The sequence below is a fragment of the Halichoerus grypus genome, chromosome 7 (genome assembly GCF_964656455.1).
Source record: "Halichoerus grypus chromosome 7, mHalGry1.hap1.1, whole genome shotgun sequence".
Taxonomy (NCBI): Eukaryota; Metazoa; Chordata; class Mammalia; order Carnivora; family Phocidae; genus Halichoerus; species Halichoerus grypus.
This window is the reverse complement of record NC_135718.1, coordinates 8,275,681-8,298,775: the sequence shown is the minus strand read 5'-3', so window position 1 is coordinate 8,298,775 and position 23,095 is coordinate 8,275,681. Positions and strand designations below refer to the sequence as shown.

Sequence of the window (23,095 nt, the reverse complement as noted above, 5' to 3'; positions counted from 1 at the left end):
ATGTGCTTGAGAAGCTGACAAAGAGGGTGACATGATCATCAGGACTGGCTAATCCGGAGCGAATCATGGAGTGAAAGATGGATTATTAAAGGAAGTTGGAGAACTGCTGCACCCGAGTAGCTGTGAGGGGCGCACGCATATTGCCTGTGCCACGTGTCCCCCAAGGCTGACCTGGGGATTGTGGAAGAAACTGCATCCCAGCAGCTCAGAATTTCACATTAGCTCTACATGGGCCACTTGGCGCTGAGCTTCCGGGCATGGCAGCGGGGCAGGGAGGAGGCGGACATTATCCATCATCGGTTTGAGCTGACACAGCGTCAGCAGACACTGATGGGGCACACATTGCCTCTCTTTGCAGGGACCCACATAGCCGGACACCAAGGGCAAGGACAGAGGGAACATGAAACTCACCATGTCTCCAGATCCGTTCTTAACAGTGACCCATGTATGGCTGTCATTGCTCACCATAACCTTGTAGGAGGTCACCCAGTCACTCCTAAAAGAAAATAAAACATCATTGGAACTACACATTTTAAAATGTTCACCTTTGGGGCGCCTGGGTGGCTCAGTCAGTTGAGCATCCAACTCTTGGTTTCGGTTCAGGTCATGATCGCGGGGTCATGGGATCGAGCTGTGCTCAGCGCAGAATCTGCTTAAGACTGTCTCTCCCTCTCCCTCTGCCCCTCCCACACACACACCCCCTGCCCCTCTCTCTCGCTCTCTCTCTCAAATAAATAAATAAATAAATAATCTTTAAAACATTCACCTCTTCACTGTAGAGGTGCAGCAATAAGGAAGAACAGCGGACCCCTGAACAACACGGGTTTGAACTACAAGGGTCCACTCACACGTGGATTTTTCTTGATAAATACAGGACAGTACTATAAATGTATTTTCTCTCCTTATGATTTTGGAGAGTCAAAAGTTATACACAGATTTTCAACTGTACAGGGTGTTAGTGCCCCTAACCCTTGCATTGTTCAAGGGTCATTGGTCGGTCCCAGCAGTGGACAACATTGGTTCACAGCCTGGCCCCACTGCTCACCCTCCCTGTGGCCTCGGCCAGCTAACTGACCCAACTATGTCACTGTTGATTCATCCATAAAATGAGGATCCTAAAAGCACCAAGCTTAAAGGATTAACGTGAGCGTTCGGTGGTTTAATACTCCTTAAACACTTAGGACAGTGCGTGGTACCAAGTAAGTCCTGCACGCTGGTCACACATAAAGATCTACAGACACTTACATATTTCTTTATATTTATATCGCACACGGGAATAGAGTTCCATGCAGAAAAGTAACCTCAGTAAAAATTGCAGTTGGTCTAGAAATTTCATTTGGAAAATGATTTGGGAACATAAGAAACTAGATGCCACCAACCAAAAAAATAACAGCTTGCCTGTCTAGGAGACACTGGGCTTCTCCTTGGCTGTCACAGCCATGCAGACAATCCCCCCGCCCCCAGTGATAATCCAGCGCTAGCTGGGCCCAACGCCAGACCCACCATCATGTCCTGCTGCAGAGAAATCACTGAGGTGACAACAGCCATGAATGGACTTCCCAGAGTGGGGGTCAATCTGATAGGCCATATCAAAAAAACAACATGGGGAAAACACATTTTGGTCTCTCAGCCTCAGCTGTTCATAACATTAACTGTTAACCAATATAGAAAATTCTTTCGGAGCATCATCCTTTTTAATTTTTAAAATACTGGAACGAAACACCAATTCAGTAATCCTTTAGAACATTCTGCCAGCTGAAGCACTTGGAGTCCTTCTTTTCCTACTGTGAAATCTCCTTGGATTCAGGATCCAGATATATCCCAATACGGTTCTGAGTTTCTGAATCAGCACGGCCTAGTAAAGTTCATTTAGAAAGATGAGCTGCTTTTCTTCATTCTGGTTCATCTGACTTGTGAAAATTATTCCTAGGTGCTTTAATAGATGCTTGGAAACAAACCCTCCCCTCGAGCCTCCTCTCTTCTCTCTCCTCCCTACCAGCTTTGTCTGAATCCCCGCCAGATGCTGGAAGCTGTCAAACAACATGTTCCCCCTGGGAGGGTGAAGGCTGAGCCCACGCCTGCAGACCGAGATGCATCCAGCACGCCTTCTGAACGGCACCTAGGCACAGCACATGTCCTCTGCACTGGAAAATATCCTCACCCCAAATACCAACCTGTGTCCCACATTCAAATAATCTCTAAAGACCTTGCAACTGCAGTCCCTTGTGCGGTCCGTTGGTCTGTGTGCCTGTGACGCCCCACAGTGATCTGGCAAGGCAGCCTGCCGAGCTGGGGGCCCATCCCACCCGCAGAGATGGAGGTGATAGCCTTAGGAAGCCTCTCGGTCAAGAGATACACATAATAAGAGAGGGATAGAAAGAAAAATTAAAATAAGCTGTCCAAAGAAAGGGGGAGGAAAAAAACCAAAGAAATGAAAATCAAGTAATTTCTCAAACTTAAACGTGGACAAATCCACTACTTAGGTTTGAAGGGCAATTAACTGTTTACGTGGTTCTGACCTCCACTCTGGACTGCAGACCTCCGTCCCTCGCTCTGTCTGCCTGACCTCTCGCCACTTCTCATGTCCCAGCAACATCTCCTATTTACCCCACCCCAACCGATGGGTGCATGGCTCCTGCTCTCCATCCCGACCTGGGCCAGACCGAGCTCCTGCCTCAGAAAATGTACTGGCATCCCCCCAGGGGAACAAAATCCCAGGGTCCTCCGTGATACCCCACTTTCTCTGCACCCCCCCACACCTCCATTGAGACCATCACCAAATTCTGTCAATGTCACCTTCCACATTTTTCTGGAATCTACCCAACCCCTTCCATCTTCACTGCCACCACCCCAGCCCATTCTCTCGGGCCAGGACTGCTGCAGGTCCCTCTAATTGGTCTCCTGGCATTTAAGCTGCCTCCCAATCTATCCTGCAGTTAGAGACTGGTTTTTCTAATGAAGTATTATCATGTCACCACCTGCTTAAAATACCACTCCTCTCTGGTAGTAAGACCAAAATCCTCATCACATTCTATAAGACTCTTGCTTACCTTTTGTTTTCTGGGCTCTTTCTTTCAATTCCTGATAATGATTATACTCTCTTGTCTCAGGGCCTTTGCACATACTGTTTTCATCTTCCTCCTCTCCCATCCTGCCTGCCTCTAAATCATTCAGACCTCAAACCTTATCAGATAAGGCAGGTCTAATTCTCCATTTTAGCCAATTTCTTTTCTTATATGTTCCTTTCTTTCATAGTTTAAGTTGGTCCGAGGGTTGTGGGTTATTGTTAAGCTCTTTCATAGTTTAGTTCCACTTATAATTTTATACCCCTTTCTAGAATTATCTGATAGTGTCTTTATCTCCCACTGGGAGTTGAAGCATCTCATAGATGGAGGAAGAAGAGATCATGGCACTTTGGAGGATGCAAAAGGAAGCTGGTGTTCCTGGAGGGCAGAGCGAGGGACAAGGCAGGACAAATGGGGCTGGGTGGGCTGTGCAGACCATTTGATGGGAGTGAAACTTCCTCTGCCAAGCAATAGGGGGCTGGCCCCCTTGCAGTCCACCAAGCATGGTCAAAAGTACCTCAAGACCAATTAGAAAGTCTCCTCCACTTCCAAAATTTCTACCTTAACAGAACGTTTGAAAACCAGAGATGACCTTAGTGTCTCCCATTTACTCCCATTTACTCTAACCAACTCTCCTTTCTACCACCTTTCTACCGCTCCTGCTGGAATGAAAGTGATGACAGAGGTCCTCCTGCCACAGGTTTATGCATAAACAGCCTTTGTTCATTTTGTCTCAGGCTTAGTTTTGTCTTTGACAATTCATACTGTTGCCCATATTATGATTTTTTTCATTCTCATTGCTGTCTAGTATTCCACTCAAAGAATGGACACTTGGTCCATTTTACTACTAATGAGCATCTGAGTAGTTTCCAGTTTGGGCTGTTATGAACAGCGGTTCTATGAATATTCTTGTATGTATCTTTTGGTGAATTTATACAAAATTCTGTTTGGTGTGATCATAGGGTCCCAGGATACAGATGTGTTCAGAGGTAGTAGCTTTCCAAAGTAACTAACTACTTACACTCAAACAAGCAATGTATGAGAGTTCTGGTTGCTCCACATTCCTGTCAACACTCGGTATTTTCTTCCTTTTTCATTTTAGCTATTCTGATGGGTGTGCCCTGTTATTTCATGGTGATTTTTATTTTAATGTCCTGGATGACTAATGAAGTTTGACATGTTGTATGTTTATTGGGCATCTGAATATCATCTTCTGTGAAATGCTTATTCAAAATTTCCCCCCTTTTTAATTAAATTGTCTTTCTTATTTTGATTTGTAAGAGCTCTTTATATATCCTAGATAGGAGTTTTTTGTTGAGTATATGGATTGCTAATATCTTCTCCAGTTTGCATCCTCTTTTTCATTCTCTTTGTGGTATCTTTTTTAAAATTTTATTTATTTATTTGAGAGAAAGACAGAGAGAGAGAGCATGCACATGTGGGGATAGGAGTAGAGGGAGAAGCAGACTCCCCACTGAGCAGGGAGCCCAATGTGGGGCTCAACCCCAAGACCCTGAGATCATGACCTGAGCTGAAGGCAGACGCCAAATCGAATGAGCCACCCAGGCACCCCAACTTTGTGGTATTTTTTAATAAACAGAACATCTTAATCTTTACATAGGCCAATTAACCTTTGTTTTCTTTACAGTTTTCAGTATTTGTGCCCTTTTCAATACATTTTTGCCTACTCCAAGATCATAAAGATATTCTCCTAGGCATTCTTCTAAAAGCTTTGTTGCTTTACCTTTTAATTTAGATCTGTAGCCCACAAAGAGTTGACTATTATATGGTGTAGGTAGGGGTCAAGATACATTTTTTTCTATAAGGGCTTTCACGTGACCTAGAACCATTTATATGATTATTTTTCTACAGCACATCAGTGACACATTTGCTATAGATCATGTGGTAGGCATGTTTCTTGATGCTCTATTCTCTTCCATTGGTCTATTTCCTATCGGTGCTAAACCCATCCTGTCTTGATTTCTATAGCCTTATAGTAAGTCTTTATATCTGGTAGTGTACATTTTCCTATTTTGTTTTTGCTTTTCACAGCTCCCTGGACTATTCCTGGCCCTTTGTGTTCCCATATAAATTTTAGAATCACCTCGTCAATTTCCAAAACAAGGATCTTTGGATTTTAATTGAGATGGCACTAAATATATAGGTCAGTTTTAAGGGAATCAAGATATTTCAATATTAAGTCTCCTAATCCATAAACATGGTATATTCCTCTATTTATTTAGGCCTTATATTACTTATCTTTTGCTGGATTTATTCCTAAGTAGCTGATGTTTTTGATGATTTTATAAATGATATTACTTTAAATATTTTCTCCTTGTTTGTTGCTAGTATGTAGAAATACAAATGCTTTTTGTATGTTGATTTTATAGCCAGCTACTTCACTAATTCATTCATTAATTCTAATAGTCTGGGATTCCTTTGGATGTTGTTAAGGACATGGCAATGTCATCTGAGCACTATGACAGTTCTGCTTCTTTATTTCCAAATGTTAATTCTATTATTTCTTTTTCTTGCCTTATTTGTTACACTGGTTAGGATCTCCAATTCAACACTGAAAGAAGTGGTACTAATAGCTATCCTTGTCTGATTCCTGAGATTGAAGGAAAGGTTTAGGTATTCCACCACTGGGTAAGATATTTCCTGTAAGGTTTTCCCTTTGTTTCTTTGTTTTTATTTTAATGAAGTATGAGTTCTTTATTTTTCAAATAACAAGAAAATCTGGATGTTTGCAGCTGCTCGGACTTACTCAGCTGGCTGATTTGTGCCAGAGTCAACATCAATAGACATTCATTTGTCATATTTGTTATCTCAGAGCCCTAAGAGAATGTTCACAAGAGGACTCGGTGTACATTCATTTTTCCATATTGTTTCAGAGTTCTAAGAAGACACCCTTCTACGTTCATTTTCCATACTTGTCTCAGAGTTCTAAGAAAACATCAAGCTATACTCATTTTTCACACTTATTGTCTTTGGGTTGTAATATAGTTACTGCAGCTCCATATCATGTCCATGTTCAGAAAACACTGGATAAAGTCTTTCGGTTTCTATCCAACTACTTTCTAATGATTTAATAGGACAATGTGCAATTCCTGTTGTTTGGGCTTTCTTTAACATTATTAAAACTTACAGTTCTTGAAATGAGTCCGTACACACAAACTTTGGACCCACTGCAGAAGCTCTAAGCAGATGCTACAGTATGGGCCCTGGGGCCCCTCACTGCAAGGAGCTTGACTATACCATAGGTTTTTTTACAGATTTTTTTTTTTCAGATTAAGGAAGTTATTATTTATTCCTAATTTAAAAGGAGTTTTTTTCTTTTAAACACAAATGACTATAGAATTTTCTCAGATGTCTTTTCCGCATGTATCAGAGTGTTCATATGATTTTTCTCTTTAGTCCTGTTTAGGTGGTGAATTACAGTGTTTGATTACAATTGTGGCTAAAACACCCTTATATTCCTGGAGTAAATTCCATTCAGTGGTGATACATGATCCTTTTTATATACTGCTGGACTCAATTTAGTAATATATTGCTTATTTTTTGTATCTATGTTCATGAAAAAAAATTTTCCATAATTTTGCTTTTTGTAATGTCTTCATCAGATTTTGATATCAAGGTTATGCTAACTCATAGTTGGGAAATGCTTCCCTGTTTCCATTCTCTGTATTTTTTTTTAAGTGCCATTTCATTCTCAAATGTTTGGAGGAATTCAATCAAACTTTCTGAAATTAAGAGGTTTTGGGGGGACAATATTTGATAATGAACTGATATTTTTAGTAGATATTAGACTACTCTGATATTCTATTTCTTCTTCTGTCAGTTTTAGTAACTTGTGCTTTTTGAAGAATTATTGCATTTCAACTATTTTCAATGTTATTGGCATAAACCTGTTCTTAGAATTACTTTATTGTCTTCCTAATGTCTATAGCATTTTTAGTGATTCTCCCTTTTACAATTTTGATGTTGATAGTTGATTTTTTTTTCTTTTCCTAATCAGCCAAGAGTTTATTAATTTTATTAATATTTTCAAAGAATCAACTTTTGGCTTTGTTTACCCTATTATGTGTTTCCTATAGGAACCATATAAAACCGTATGTATCTCCTGTTAGGCACCATATGACCCATATGAAACAATCATTTTTACAGATCAAAATGGTTGACTACCAGAAATTTCCTAAGATGCAAACTAATATTTTATTAATTTCTACTCTTATCTTTACTGTTTTCTTCTTGGTACATTCTTTAGGTTTGATTTGCTGTTCATTTTGTATAGTTCCTTAAGACCATTAATTTTCAGTCTTCAATCCTAATATATGCATTTAAGTTAAAGTTCTTTCTGGGCATTGCTTTAGCTACATGCCATAATTTTTATATGTCATATCTTCATTATCATTTAGTTCAAAATATTAATTCCAGTTGTGATTTCTCCTTTAACCATGGACTACTTAGGAGTATAATTTTAAATTTACAGGTGTGGGGGCTTTTCCAGTTTTGTTTTTATTACTGATTTCTAGTTTAACTCCATCATGGACAGAGAACAAACTTTGAATCACGTCAATCTTTTGACATTTGTTGAGACGTCCTTTATGGCTCAGCATATGGTCAATTTGGACTAATGTTCCAGTGCACTTAAAACCATTGTCAGTTCTGTAATTATGGTGTGCAGTGTTCCACATATAAAATTTTGATCAAATGTACTAATTGTGTTATTCACATCTTCTGTATACTTGATGAGTCTGTGTCTGCTTATTCTATTGGCTATGGAAAGAGGTATGTAAAAGAGTATCAATCTGACTGTGAATTTATCTGTTTCTCCTTCTAGTTCTCTGAACCTTTGCCATAAATATATAAAAAACGTAGCTATGCTATTGAGTGCATACAGATTTAAGACTGTCATATAGTACTAGTAAATTGACTCTTTTATGGTTAAAAAATTTCTCTTTTTTATTTCTATCAATGTTTCTTGCCTTAAAGTCAACTCTGTCTGATATTAGGATAGCTAACCTGTTTTATTTTGGTTAGGATATATGTATTTCTTTCCATTCTTTTACATTTAACCTTCTGTCTCCTTAAAATTTAAACTATGTCTCCTGTAAATAGCATGTAGTTTAGTTTTATGAGGTTTCTTCTTTAAGTACAGTATGATCATATTATTCTTCTCCTGGAGATTGTAGTTCATTTAAAGGTAATGTAATCAGTGTTATATTTGGATTTATATCTATCATCTTATTATTTTTTTTCTATTTGACCCATCTGTTTCATTTCCCTTTCTCTTTTTTTTACATTTTTATTTGATAATCAAATATCCTTATTATTCTATTTTCTCTTTATTAACTTACTAGTTATACACTCACATTATTCTTTTCATAATTACCTTAAATATTTCAATAGTATCCTTAAGTTTCTAGTCTTATTCAAATTATAATTCTACCACTTCCATTATAATACTAGACCCATCCAATACTTTAAGTCCATTTACCTCTCTATCTTTTGCATTATTTTGGAACTCAATTTTAATTTTTAATTCTAGATATATTTTTTAGTGTTAATATTCATATTAAGTATATTTATAGTTAATATTTAATTCATTTTTATTCTATATGTTTTTTAAATTTTGTAGCAAATTACTATTGTTTCATACAGTTAATATCCATAAGCCTACTTACCATTTCTGGTATTCTTTTTTTTTTTTTTTTTTTTTTTTTTAAAGATTTTATTTATTTATTTGACAGAGAGAGACACAGCGAGAGAGGGAACACAAGCAAGGGGGTGGTATTCTTTTTTTTAAGATTTTATTTATTTATTTGAGAGAGAGAGAGAGAAGGAGGGAGAAGGAGAGAGAATCTGAAGCAGAATCCATTCTGAGCATGGAGCCCAATGTGAGGCTCGATCCCACAACCCTGAGATCATGACCTGAGCTGAAACCAAGAGTCCAAAGTTTAACTGACTGAGCCACCCAGGTGCCCCACCTTTTCTGGTATTCTTCATTTATTTTTGCATTTCCGTATTTCCATCTGGATCATTTTCTTTCTGCTTGGAGAACTCCCTTAGATATTTATTTTTAATCAGGTATGCTGGCAATAAATGTTTTCAGTCCTTATTGTCTGAACATGGCTTTATTTCTTCTTCATTTTTGAATGATATTCTTGCTGGCAATTCTAGGTTGACATTTATTTTCTTTCAGTACTTTAAAAATTTGACTTACTGGCTTCTGATGCATTGTTTTATTTACACACACAACTTGAAGCTACTGTTATGGCATTTAGTAAATGTACAGTAAGAGTATGAGTAGGGAAGTGAGTGCTAAGCATTTGAGCTCAAATCCAGCTTTGTCATTTACTAACTCTATAAACTTGACAAACTGCCAAACCTTCTGAAAATAATGATACCTACAAGGAGGTCATAGGTTAATTTATAGATTGAGAGATGTATTAGTATAGTGGTTAAGACCTCACTCAGGCTTTGAGGTCAAGAAGCCAAAACTAAAATCCTAGCTCTTCCTTACTAGCTGTGACCTGTATGAGAGTTATGTAACCTCTGAGCTCCAGCTGCGACAAGGTAACAACTCTATGTCTTTGTACAGTGAATGCAGACTGAATGAGGTAATGCACAGAGGGTCTGAGCATAGCGCCTGGAACATAGTAATTGATCCATAAACCTAAGCTCTTAAGAAGAATGACACTATCGTAATGAAGACAATGTCAAATGCTATACAACATACAGGACTGCAGTTGAACTGTAAACTTAATTCAGGTGTTCCTCCAGACACTTCCAGGAAGTGACTAATCCTCCAGCTTAACCCTTTGCACCCCAGTAATGGTAACAATCTGACACAACCATAAAGAAATTAAGAATTAATTAAATCTTAATTAAAATTAAGAAGGTTGATAATCCAGGATGACAGAAGAAGGATTTGGGCCAATCAGTAATGCTGTAGTAGGACTGAATTTTGCCTGAAAGTTCTATCCACGTGAAAACATTGTGGAATGTGTTAAGTCCTGCTCCTCAGCCTGCAGCTACTGTATTACAAATATCATGCCAGCCTCAGAAAAAACAAAGATAAATTATATATGATCTCTTTACTCAAGGGTTTTAGAGGTTAATGAGGAAGACAGGGAGGTAAGCTGGACATTTGAAGAGAATATGATTAAGTGTTATGATGAGGCCAGTGGTGGAGGGAGAGAGGAAGGGTGTGTGGCTTAGAGGAATGAAAAGGGGGGGCAGGCTAGTGAGTGCTCCTACTCCCTATCTAACACAAAAGCTGCATATTTTATTCTTTTGTCACAGGCACATCCATTGTTATTACAGAGCCAGCTTCGAAGCTCTTGGAGCTATAATGTCCATGTTTTCTGGCCTCTTAATCCTTGGGGAAGGTTTGAAATTCACAGCACTTTGTGGCTTTTTTCCACTTGCCTCGGAGAGATTTTTCCACATCACAAAACCACCTTGACATTTAATTCTCTGTGACTGGAGATTTCAACTCAAAGCAATGCAGCCCAAGTAAAGAAGCATTTGTGTCAAAGACTTCCTGACTGCAGAAAGAGGGAGGGGACTCTCCTCTGGGCTCCAGCCAGCTTCCTCACTTAAAACAAACAAACAAACAAATAAATAAATAAATAACAACCAAAACAAAACAAAAAGCAAAAATCCTAATCTTGTATGAGATTACCACACTCCCTACCAATTCAGCCTTCCTTCAGATCAGGAAAATAGGGAAGGAGGGCTAAAAAAAAAAAAAAAAATTGGAACACATCCAGATATTTTACTACCTGACGTTGCTTTGGTTTATTTTTTTTTTTTTTAAGATTTTATTTATTTATTTGAGAGAGACAGAGAGAGCACATGGCGGGGGTAGGGTCAGAGGGAGAAGCAGACTCCCTGCTGAGCAGGGAGCCCGATGCGGGACTCGATCCTGGGACTCGAGGATCATGACCTGAGCCGAAGGCAGTCGCTTAACCAACTGAGCCACCCAGGTGCCCTGATGTTGCTTTGGTTTAAATAAAAACCAAGAATGCCCCCCACCAACAAAATGGCAGACTAAATGCTTGTCAAGCCTTCTGCTACAATACAACTGGATCCTGGTTACACACAAAACAAAGGAATGTTTTAAACCATCAGTGGGCTTGCAAGCAAGTAAAGGAAATCTCCAAGGAAAAGAAAGAGCTGAGGAGAGGGGGGGTTGCCTTAGGGGAAAATGCAGATGCACGTAACAGTGCTGGGATCAAAACACAAAGCCTACAACAACAAAAGTTAGAGAAGTTGAACCAGGGACTTTTCCTTGGACCCTTAAAGGGGATTGAAATGGTCTTAGAACTGTAGTGTCTGCTTGGCTCCCCAAAGAAGCAAACACAAATCCTCTCTAAAGAAGAGTCTTCAGTTTAAGCTCTCAGAGGTTTTGCTAAATTCAATCACATGAGAGCTCAAATTTTTAAAAACCATGAAACACACATGAATATATTCTCCATGAGAAAGAAACAGCAACAAATTTAAATCCTGAAGAACTTAACTGTCTACAAGGAAAACTCAAAAGAAACTACAAAAATAATTATATTTGCTAAGATAGTTCAGCAAGGTGACTGGATATAGGGCTACTATACAAAACTCATTACAGTTCTATACACCAGCAGCCAAAAATCAGGTACTTAGAGATAAAATGAACAAAAGACGTGTAAGACATTTACAGAGAAGACTTCATTAAAAGACATTTTAAAGGGTATAAATAAGTGGAGATCCATACCATGTTTGTGGATAGAAAAATATTGTAAACAAGTCAATTCTCACCAAAAATCCCAATAGCATATTAAAGAAATTTGACAAACTGATCCTAAAATTTATATGGAGGAAAATAATCAAGATACTTTATGAAAAGAAGAAACAGTGGAGGGAACTGTCCTATCAAGATATTAGAACTTATTTTAAAGAGCTTTAGTAAGATATTGTGATAATGATGGACATACAGACAAATTTATAAATGGAACAAAATTGAGAGCCCAGAAACAGACCCATGCACATATATAAACTTGATAGAGATGTCTTGCATATCAGCAGGAAATAAATGAACTGTTAAATAAATGGTCTCAAGGCAACTGGATACTAATATTAAAGGAAACTGAAATTGGACCTTATGTTTCACATCTTTCACAAAAATCACTACTGAATTGATAAACTATTTTAAAAACTTAAAACTTAAAAAAGGTAAAGAATATATAGGAGAATTACCTCATAACCATGAGGTATGTAAGGATCTTATATATAAGACACAATCATCAGTCTAGCCATAAAAGACAAATAAATTGAGCTACATTAAAATTAAAAACTTTTAGGGACATCTGGGTGGCTCAGTCGGTTAAGCTTCCGACTCTTGATTTTGGCTCAGGTCCTGATATCAGGGTTGTGAGATTGAGCCCCGTGTGGGGTTCCATGCTGAGTGTGGAGCCTGCTTAAGATTCTCTTTCTCCCTGGGGCGCCTGGGTGGCTCAGTTGGTTAAGCGACTGCCTTTGGCTCAGGTCATGATCCTGGAGTCCCGGGATCGAGTCCCGCATCGGGCTCCCCGCTCAGCGGGGAGTCTGCTTCTCCCTCTGACCCTCCCCCCTCTCATGTACACTCTCTCTCTCATTCTCGCTCTCACAAATAAATAAATAAATCTTTAAAAAAAAAAAAAAAAGATTCTCTTTCTCCCTCTCCCTCTGCCCCTCCCCGCCACTTGCAAGCTCATGTGCACACTCTTTCTTTCTCCCTTTAAAAAATAAAAGTTAAAAACAATTAAAATCAAACCAAAAAAATTAAAAAGTTTTACTTTTCAAAAGACATCATAAAGAAATCAGTGGTGAGGATGTGGAGCAACTCTAAAACGCCACTGGAGAAAGAGAGGATACTCAGATAGCCACTCTGGAAAACAATTCGTCACATCTGGATACTTTTCAACTCAGACATTCTATTCCTAAATATAGATCATGGAGATTTCCTTGTACACGTGCTCCAGGAGACAGATACAAGAATGTAAAGAGCAACATTATTTTTAAGAGCAAAAAAAAAAAAATAATCAACTAAAATAATGAAAAGTTGAAAAGGGAGAAATCCAGTCTACATCAAGGAAGAGTGGATAAATGGCATATTCACAGAGTTAAATAATACAAATGAATGAATCACAAATACAGGCAACAACATGGATGATCCTTGAAGCATAATGTTGAGTGAAAAAAGCCAAGTTCCAAAAGCTACTTAAAGTATAAAATCATTTTTGTAAAGCTCAAAACAAGAAAGAGAATTTTTTTTGCATGTGTGATACACAGTGATAAGACTGTTTTTAAAGGAAATGACGAACTCCTCAGAAGGAGAATGGTTCCACTCCTGGGAAGAAGAACATAGATGGATTAGGAAAGAGCACATAGATAATTTCTGTATTATTGGCATAAGTGGGTTCATGAGTGTTGGTTTCACTGTAATGCTTAATACCTTGCATTTATATATATTACATCAGTTCTTTTGTATCTATCAAATATTACATACTGAGAAAGCTAAAACATTTATCTAATGTTGTATAATAGGTTTCTACACGGTTAAATGTCAAAATCATCTCCTGTGAAGGGATGTATGTGAAGACACCACATTCACCTCTTAACGGACATATTTTAAGAAAAAAAAAAAATAAGGGGCGCCTGGGTGGCTCAGTCGTTAAGCGTCTGCCTTCAGCTCAGGTCATGATCCCAGGGTCCTGGGATCGAGCCCCGCATCGGGCTCCCTGCTCCGCAGGAAGCCTGCTTCTCCCTCTCCCACTCCCCCTGCTTGTGTTCCCTCTCTCACTGTGTCTCTCTCTGTCAAATAAATAAAAAACAAAATCTTTAAAAAAAGAAAAAAAATAAAATCTGTGCCCTTGTAATTTCATACAAATACAATGTTTTCTTTCTTGAAAGAGCAACTATATTAGCATTTCCTAATAAGAGTTCATATGGCACTTCAGTTTATAAAGTGCCTCCACACACAGGATCTTACTTTATCTAAGAAGAACAAGCCAAGTTTGTCATGAAGGATGTAGCTGCTAACTGGGCTGGTCAGGAGGAAAGGATCAGATCACTTGTATTCCTGTTTCTCCAAACCTGGATGTTTCCACCTCCCATCCTTCGATCTTCCTCATACTCCTTTTTTCCCTAGGCTCTACCTACAGGATTTCAGCATCCCCAGATCAATCACCAAGTGTTTGGGGTATTTACACAAGTTCTCTGGAGCTCAGTCAAAAATGCTTACATCTTAACCCTATAATCAGCATTTCTCAATACTTGCAAATAATCTCACTTTCTGCAAACACAAACACAGGGTGATGTATGGTCACTAAAACAACTTTCAAAACTCAAGAAATTGAACATTAAGAACATGAACTAAACCTGAAATCTATACCTTAAACTTTTCTAATGAATATTATGTAACATCAGTTGTTTTCAGTAAATAAAGAGATGAGAATCTCAAGTATTTGAAGGTGTTCCAAAAATAGGAGTGGCCTATAATTGTATCTGTCTAAACACATTATTTTGTGTGGTCAGCCCTATCATTTTCGGTCAGCCCTATCATATCCTTCTACATGATTACCTTTGGAGATGTTTTAGGACTCTGCACCTTGGCCACAGCTGCGCAGCCTAATGTGGGTACTCGGCCAATCACAGTACCCTGACGATGTGCCCAGTTGATTTGCCTACACTTGACACTTGACTCAAGTGGGGCCAATACATTCTTCCCTGGGATTCTGGATTTGAAACCAAGATGTAGCTGCAATTACAAGTTGTAAACCTTGGGTGCTGATGGCAGTCCCATTCCCCATCATGTAGCTGGAGAAGCAGAGGCCAGAGGCCAGTCTACAGAGAGAGAACAGTGAGCCAGAAGCACAGGGAAGCTCAAAATCAAGACCCTCAGAGAGAGAGTCCCAACAGTGCTTGGACCCCAGGTTCCAGCCGGAGTTCACAACTTCCACTCCTGCTCTTAAGCTCCCTGAGACACACCGTGTGTCTCAAGGTAGGATTTGGCAATTGTCACCCAAGGAAGTCCTATTCAAAAAGGAACTGAAGGTTCAGTGATCCTCAAATGTGCAGCATGCTAAGTCAGAGGGAGGCAGAGAGGATGAGCCCAGGCTGGGAAGCTAACAACTGTTCTGCAGGGGCAAAGCAGTGAAACTGAGGCCAGCTGTGTTTTGTGATTCAGTCCATAGGTCCAATGAGGCTGGGACAACATAGCCTCGATTAGGATCCTGGAGTGGGTTGGCTACATCTTTTGACTTCAATAAAGTATGTGTCATAAGGGGAGACAACCTCCAGTCCAGAGTTGTACCTGGAAACAGGCAAGGAACAGCAAGGCAAGGGCAAATGTTCTCAGAAATCCCTATTGGCCCCACCAAGCAAATGAGGCCTGCTGAGGGCAGATAATCATGTGCCCGGCCAGCCAGCAGCCAAATTCCCCACTGCAGCTTGAGGAGAGCAGGTGGTTTAGGAAACAGAGATCGCTACCATTACTAGGGATATTTGAGAAGAGCCAAAAGAAACAGGGCAGCCTGGTATCCCAAATCCTACACTTTTAATTGTGCTTTCCAGCAAAACTGAATGTGTAGAAATGGCAGATCAGCATTATCACTATACTATAACATCTGCCATTTGTGAAGATTAAATGAGCTCATATATATACATACATATATATATGTATATATAGATCAACTCTAGTACTCAGAAACACACCAGATGTACTACAAAAAATCTCATCTTCTTTCTAATGTCCTGATAAAAATAATAGGACCAAGGGGCACCCAGATGGCTCAGTCGGTTAAGGACCCAACTCTTGATTTCGGCTTAGGTCATGATCTCAGGGTTATGAAATTGAGTCCCATGTCGGGCTTTGCACTGGGCATGGATCCTGCTTAAGATTCTCTCTCTCTCCCTCTCCCTCTGCCCCTCCCTGTGTTCTCTCTCTCAAAAAAAAAATAAAATAATAATAATAATAATAGTAATAGCACCAGACAAAGGATATGTAAGCACTAAAGTGGAATAGAGATGTGTGGGTGTCATGCTCTAAGTAATTGGACATAAGCCCTTCCAAGTAAGCTGGGATTTGAGTTTCTGCTCAGGGTGAGCCATGTCTCCATTCTGTAAGGCTCTGTATGCTGGGCAGTGCAAACACGCACACACACATGCACACAACCCTCTAGCAGGCCAAGGGTTACCATGTGAAACAAGGATCAGCGCTCGCTCCAGAATGGCTGCTCCTAAGTGCCCTGCTTTGGGCCTTATGGGCTCTTGTTTTATCTTCCAAAGACTCTGAGAGCTATGAATTTCCTATGACTAATGTAACAAACAATCACAAATTTAGTGGCCTAAAACAACATACATTTATCATCTTACAGTTCTGTCAGATAGAAGTCTCACTGGGCTAAGGTCAAGGTGTCAGCAGGGCTGGTTCCTTTCTGGAGGCTCTAGGAGACAATCTGTTTCTTTGCCTTGTCCAGCTTGGTCCAGGATCTACTCTCCATCTCTAAGTCCTTCACTTAATCACAACTGCAAAGTCCCCTTTGCCATCTAAGGTAGCATATTCTCACGTTTTAGGGATTAGAATGTGGACATTCTGTGGGAGGAACATCTGCCTACCACAAGAACCCCACTCTGATCCTAGTTCCATTCTTAGACTCATTCCAGACCCTTTCTCTCTTTCCCTAGGCTTGTGGGTCCCGACATGTCCTACCACCTTGGTCCCAGCAGGATAAAGGTTACCTAATTCTAGGCAATGAATGGGAAGCTGAGGGCTTGGCCAGAAAATGGCAGCCACAGAAATTTAAGTCTAAATCTAAGTCACTGCCCACCCCAACACACCAGTCTCTCTCCAAGAGTGGACAGTAGAGTTCAAACACACACTAAGGAAATTCCTTCCAATCTGACAAATCAATGTTTGACGTCACGGTCCCCTTACCATAGTTACCTGGTGTTTCTCAAAACATCTGGCCTCTTCAACACAATGTCAGAAACACTTCCAGAAAGAGGTGCATTCTGTTTTGTACCCATCATGAGCCCAACTGCCAAGAACAAGTGGGTCATTGCACTGGCCATGGGAGACTTCTGAAAACTCTTCCAAATCCAGCCCAACACTCAATATGCTCTGCTGAGCACTCCAGCAACCGTGCGGGTGTGTCTCCCCTGCACTGGGGAACGCCAACTGGCCCTGGACACTATCACCAGTTGCATCTGACTGTAAAAAGACCCCATGTCCGTGTGTACAACGATGTTTCGCAACTAGGGGTGATTTTGTCCCTCAGGGGACATTTGGCAACATCTAGAGACATTTCTGACTTATGAATGGGGGTTAGGGTGCCAAGTAGGGTGCTACCAGGGGGCCCCCTAGTGGACAGAGGCCAGGAATGCCACAGAACATCCTAAAATGCACAGGGCAGACTCCCTAGCAAAGAGGTCTCCAGCCCAAGGTGCCATCAGTACTGAAGTTTAGAAACCCCAAACTGACAATTCAAAAACACACAGTAATCCTCCATTTGCTTTGTTCAAACCCACTTTGAGGAAGGGGTAAGGGTCACTGGCGATTAATTAGTGAGGAAACTGAGGCACGGAGTTTTCCGGGGCTTACATGACAGTTTACCCAGCGGGATGGGTATCACGTGACACAAGCTTCCTCCACATGCTCCCGTTAATTTGCCTAAATAACAGGAAGGGCTCAGAAACAAACACACGACCCATGAAGAAGGTGGGGACTGTAGTGACCTCAGGGACACAGCTCAGCCACCTGACAGCCTCGTGCGATAAACAGGTGTTCCGTGAACAGAAACTGGCTTTCTCCAAACATTCTGGACAGCCCCTGGACGGGGTGAACATCGTTTTTCTGCTTACTGGAACTTGTCTTAATAAACTGTGCCAACCTCAGCTCAAACTTTGCTCTTCCTAGCACAGATGCCACCCTCGTTCCCTCATGCACCGAATATTTGTCAGAATAACTCAGGTAGAGGGAGGGTGTGCCGGGCGCTGGGGCAGAGGGAAGCCCAACGCAAACCTGGCTCCCGGCCTCAGAGAGCTTCGTCTGGTGGGGAAGACAGGCACTGTATAACTAATTATACAATTAATTACTGAACTGCAACTGTGACATTATTCAAAGGGGAAACACAGACAGCTTATAAATGGTGGGGGTGGGGATGGGCTGACTTAGTCTAGGGCCGCACAGGGAAGGTGTTTCTGGGGAGGCGGTGTGTGAGCTGAAATATGAAGGATGAAAAGGAGGGAACAAGGTGAAGATTGGTTAGCATTTTAAGCCAGAAGGAAAAAATTAATGCAAGAGATTCAACATGCAAATAATAGTAATTTCAAAAAAAACTGGCAGGAGAAATGGAGAGAAGAAGGAGGAGAAGAAGGAGAGGAAAAGGTACAGGAGGAGGAGGAAGAAGAAGAAAAATTAGAATTTCCCCAAACTGAAAAATACGATTTTCCATATTTCCAGGTCATGTCAAGTGCCAGTTACATGGCACATGTTGGGTAGTTTTTAGCATAAGGGATGTAGAAAAAACCCTAAAACTTTACTGAGGAAAAATAATTCAAAAAGTTACAAGTATGAGTATCCTCAGACGCCTATATTGTAACACCGAAGTGGGCAATGGAAAATGTTTCCACGTAAGGGGTTTCTTTTCAGGATGATGAAAATGCTCTCAAATTGGTTATTGTGATGATACCACAACTCCATGAATATATTAAACACCAGTGAATTGTGTACACATGAAATGAGTGAATTGTGTACACATGAAATGGGTGAATTATCTCAATAGAGCTGTTAAAAATTGTTAGGGAAAATTATTTCCAAACTACCCATCAAGGGTAAGGCCGACAAAAATGCCTATGCTGACATTCAAGGAATCCAAAATTTTACCTCCCAAGCTCCATTCCCAGAAGACAGATGCCACCAAAATAAATGGGAAAACCGAGAGACATGGGATCTAAGAAACACAGAATACAACTCAGGAGACAGGTGAAGAGAATTCCAGCAGGAGTACTGGCCGGCCAGAGCTCAGCCATGGGCCTGCAGACCAGACAAGCTCAGATCCCAGCAGAGGGCCCATGACTCCAGGAGGGGGATCTCCGGGAAGACAAGAATAAGACTCAATTGCTGATATTATAGATGTATTCGGGGGAGATTTTCAGGTCTATCAGAAAGCTTTGGAATGAATTGGCAATAGGCACTGAGAAAACCAAGGAACCATTAAAAAGAAGTGATTATTACCTCCAGGAAAAGCAAAAAAGCTACAGAGGAAAGTTAGTATAATTATAGTATATCATGTGACCGAGCTATAAATAATGGTTCGGCAATGACCATGATGCAAACATTAAATACTGATTTAGCTAAAATTGATAATATAACTCCTGTGGGAGGATGGGAGGAGACACAGAGACAGAGACAGAGAAAATGAGTGTGTGTGTGTGTGTGTACGTGTGTGTGCATTCACATTGGAGGTAAGTCAATAAAAAAACATTCTTGGGGCGCCTGGGTGGCTCAGTTGGTTAAATGTCCAACTCTTGATTTCGGTTCAGGTCGTGATCTCAGGGTCGTGACATCAAGCCCCGTGTTGGGCTCCTTGCTCAGCCCGGAGTCGGCTTGAGATTCTCTCCCTCTCCCTCTGCCCTTCTCCCTACTCACACTATCCGTCTCTCTCAAATAAATGAATAAAATCTTAAAAAAAAAAAAAAAAGACATTCTCAGCTTTCACAATAGAAAGTGAACAGATAATCACTAATTTAAAACAATCATGCAAGAGGGGCACCTGGGTGGCACACTCAGTTAAGCACCCACCTCCAGGTTTCGGCTCAGGTCATGATCTCAGGGTTGTGAGATCGAGCTCCATGTCAGGCTCTGTGCTCAGCCGGGAGTCTGCTTGAGATTCTTTCCCCCTTCCTCCCCCCTCCCTCTCTGCTCCTCCTCCTGCTCACTCTCTCTCTCTCTCTAAAATAAATAAATAAAATCTTAAAAATAAATAAATAAAATAAAACAATCATGCAAGAGTACTAAAAGCATTTGTTCAGAAATACAGGCATTAAGATAAATAAAATAGAAGAGATGGCTAAAGGGTTTGTAGCAGTAGTTGCCTCGGGACAGCAGGAATCGAGACCGAGGGTATGGGACGGAGGTTACTATTTTTTTTTTTTAACTAGGTTCCACACTCAGCGTGGAGCCCAACTCCAGGCTTGAACTCACGACCCTGAGATCAAGACCTGAGCTGAGATCAAGAGTCGTATGCATAACCGACTGAGCCACCCAGACGCCCCTGGAGGCTACTATTTTTAAGTATAAGTAGTGCTATTTGACTTTTTAAAACTACACCCATGAGGGGCGCCTGGGTGGCTCAGTCATTAAGTGTCTGCCTTCGGCTCAGGTCAGGATCCCAGGGTCCTGGGATCGAGCCCCGCATCGGGCTCCCTGCTCAGCGGGAAGCCTGCTTCTCCCTCTCCCACTCCCCCTTCTTGTGTTCCCTCTCTCACTGTCAAATAAATAAAATCTTTAAAAAAAAAAAAACTATACCCATGATTTTTTAATTAAAAAATTAATGCCCATATTTCTTTCTCATGTCTGCTGTGCTCTGGCACTTTCTCAATTTCCCCACCCAGGTTAGGGTCATTTTCATCAATGCCTGCAAGAATTGAGGCCAATTTACATCCCAGTTATAAATTCAAAGCAGGATCAAAAAACAAGGATTCTTTTTTATTTTTCTTTTAAGAGTTCACATTTCACTATGCGACTCTGGAGAGAAAGTCAGTGGAATTTCATATGAGTAAAACTGGAAAGCATTTTGCTTTTTACTTCCTATTGCCCGCCTTGTGTTCTAAATGCATTGCCAATTGACTGGTCTGTTGGCCGCGCTGATGTTATTTTTTTAAATAGACTTTAAAGAAACACGGAGATCAGAAGGTTTTTCAAAAAGAAGAAAAACAGTGGCTTTCTGAAACTTAGCAAAGATGTTAACTTTTAAAGATGCTTAGAAAAAAAACATGGGCTCAACCACTCCCTCCACCCAGACTGAAGCTAGCACCACATGGAAAGTCTCCCCCAAAGCCTCTCTTCCTAACAAGAAAACAGGAACCTTCCTACCAGGCATGAGAGATGGTATGGAGGGAGCACAATCCACATCACCGGGAGAGGTCGATGTTCCCAGGCCAAGCTGGAGTGTCTCGGGGTGGGGCGGTGGTGGGCGGGATCAGGCCACAGACCTGGGCACAAAGCTAGCACATGCGATGTACTTGCTACTGAAGAAGCTCACCATGTGGTTGTTATTTTCATCATGACTGTTCTGTAATGTAACAGGGCAGCGGCAAGTGCGGAATGATGCCCAGGCCTGGCCGTGGGCTGCCATTTTGCCAGCGCAGTGGAAGTGGCCAAGCCCACGCGGGGAGAACACGGACCCCACCAAATCGTGTCTTTTCCTGTTTGAAAGTCTCCTTCCTCCCAAATCAGAATTACCAAACATGGTTTGGAAATTTCTGCTGAGATGGTTGGACACCTACCAGAAATTCCAAAAAGACCAGAAGCTTCTGGGTAGAGGACTATGAGGGGAAAGCACTCATTTTTATGGACCTCAGCTGTGCCTTGAGACCACAATTCAGAATGGACTTGGTAATACATAGAATCCACTGGCTAGGTTTCACAGAGGCCCTTGCACCATGTGTTATACACAGATACTCAGTGTGTGTGTGAGCGTGTGAGCGTGTGTGTGTGTGTGTGTGTACAGAGAGGACTAATGCCAGCAGAAGGCAGAGTTCACTGTGGTCCATACATGACGGTCTCCCAGCATGTTAATGTTTGTACCATTCAGTCACAGTAGCCAAATGGAAGCCGCATGAGCTCAGCTGGATGCAGCAGGCCATCAAGGATCCCAACACACACCCATCCTCCTTCTTCCTTTCTGCTCAGTTTGGCCATGAACTCTAACTTGGAAGTGTTCGTTGCACAGTTATTTACTACCTTTGCACAAAAGAAACAAGCAAAAGATAATGAGCCAAAGCTGTCATCTCTGTCCCCATGACATCTGGCTGGAGTCGCAGCTGCTAACCTCCACCCTACCTTCTGACAGCGATGTCCGACCTATCCCTGTCCCCCAAGCCTAACATAGCAGCCTCAACCCTTCCAAGCTAACTTCAGCCTTCTGTTCAAAGTAGTACCCTTTATGTACTTGAATATCGGATGTAACATGCTGATGCTGATGTTTTTATTAGGATTGTTGTCAGTTTTCGTTGTTCTGGTTCCACACTGCTTGGGTTTTGTGAGGTCTGCCCGTATAAGCTCCATTATTTCTAGTGCGCCGTCTTTGCTGCAGAAAGGGCTCTTGGGGAGGAGGGGAGAGGGCTCCATGGTTTTCCTTACAGCCCTCAGAGGTATCTAGTGTGGACACCTTCTGGGATGCCCACTTTCCACTACAGCTTCATTTGGTTCCAGGAACCAGGATCATCGGGTATAATCAGGAACACCTACCGGACGGGAACTATGCGCCAGCCACAGTTCTAGCTCTGTTACTTATTTTATTTCATTTAATCAACACTATGAGGTCAGTAACTATCATTATTCCCATTTTGCATAAAGCAACAGAAGCAATGAAGTCCAGTGGCTCGCTCGGGGTCACACAGAGGATGGACAATTCGCAGCCTGTCCCGTGCACAGAAGGCAGCACCTGGCAGGATTATTGCCTCCTTGGGAAGACGGTGCTATTGGGCATAGAAAGTTCAAGAGGCTTTCCCAGTTCAGACCCCAAACCCAGGTATCCTGGTGCTTTTTAATCTGCTCCAAATAGCTAAAGAAGGAGAAGGACAATTAAAAGATATTAAAAGTAATAAATTAGGTAGTGGAGGTTTAGGAACATTTACCATGCAGAGGTGAACAGTAAGCCAGGTAACAAGTCAGCTAAAATTGGAAGGAGCAGAGGGAGAGGGGAGGATATGAAGGAGAATTACACACATTTAATCATTTGTTCATAACAGGGTGTTCATCGGTAGTGTCTGAAGAAATA

General features: G+C 41.1%; 1 protein-coding gene across 4 annotated transcripts in view; it reads right to left on the bottom strand.

Annotated features, from left to right (window-relative positions):
* CPXM2 (carboxypeptidase X, M14 family member 2) overlaps positions 1 to 23,095 on the bottom strand; it is a 139,472-nt gene that overhangs the window by 50,002 nt on the left and 66,375 nt on the right. For all 4 annotated transcript variants that reach the window (XR_013449577.1, XM_078077015.1, XM_036067146.2 and 1 more), the window contains exon 5: positions 412 to 496. Coding sequence is in view for 3 of the 4 variants with exons in the window: in XM_078077015.1 (XP_077933141.1) it covers positions 412 to 496 (85 nt within the window). In the remaining variant the exon portion in view is untranslated. The remainder of the gene's footprint in view (positions 1 to 411; positions 497 to 23,095) is intronic.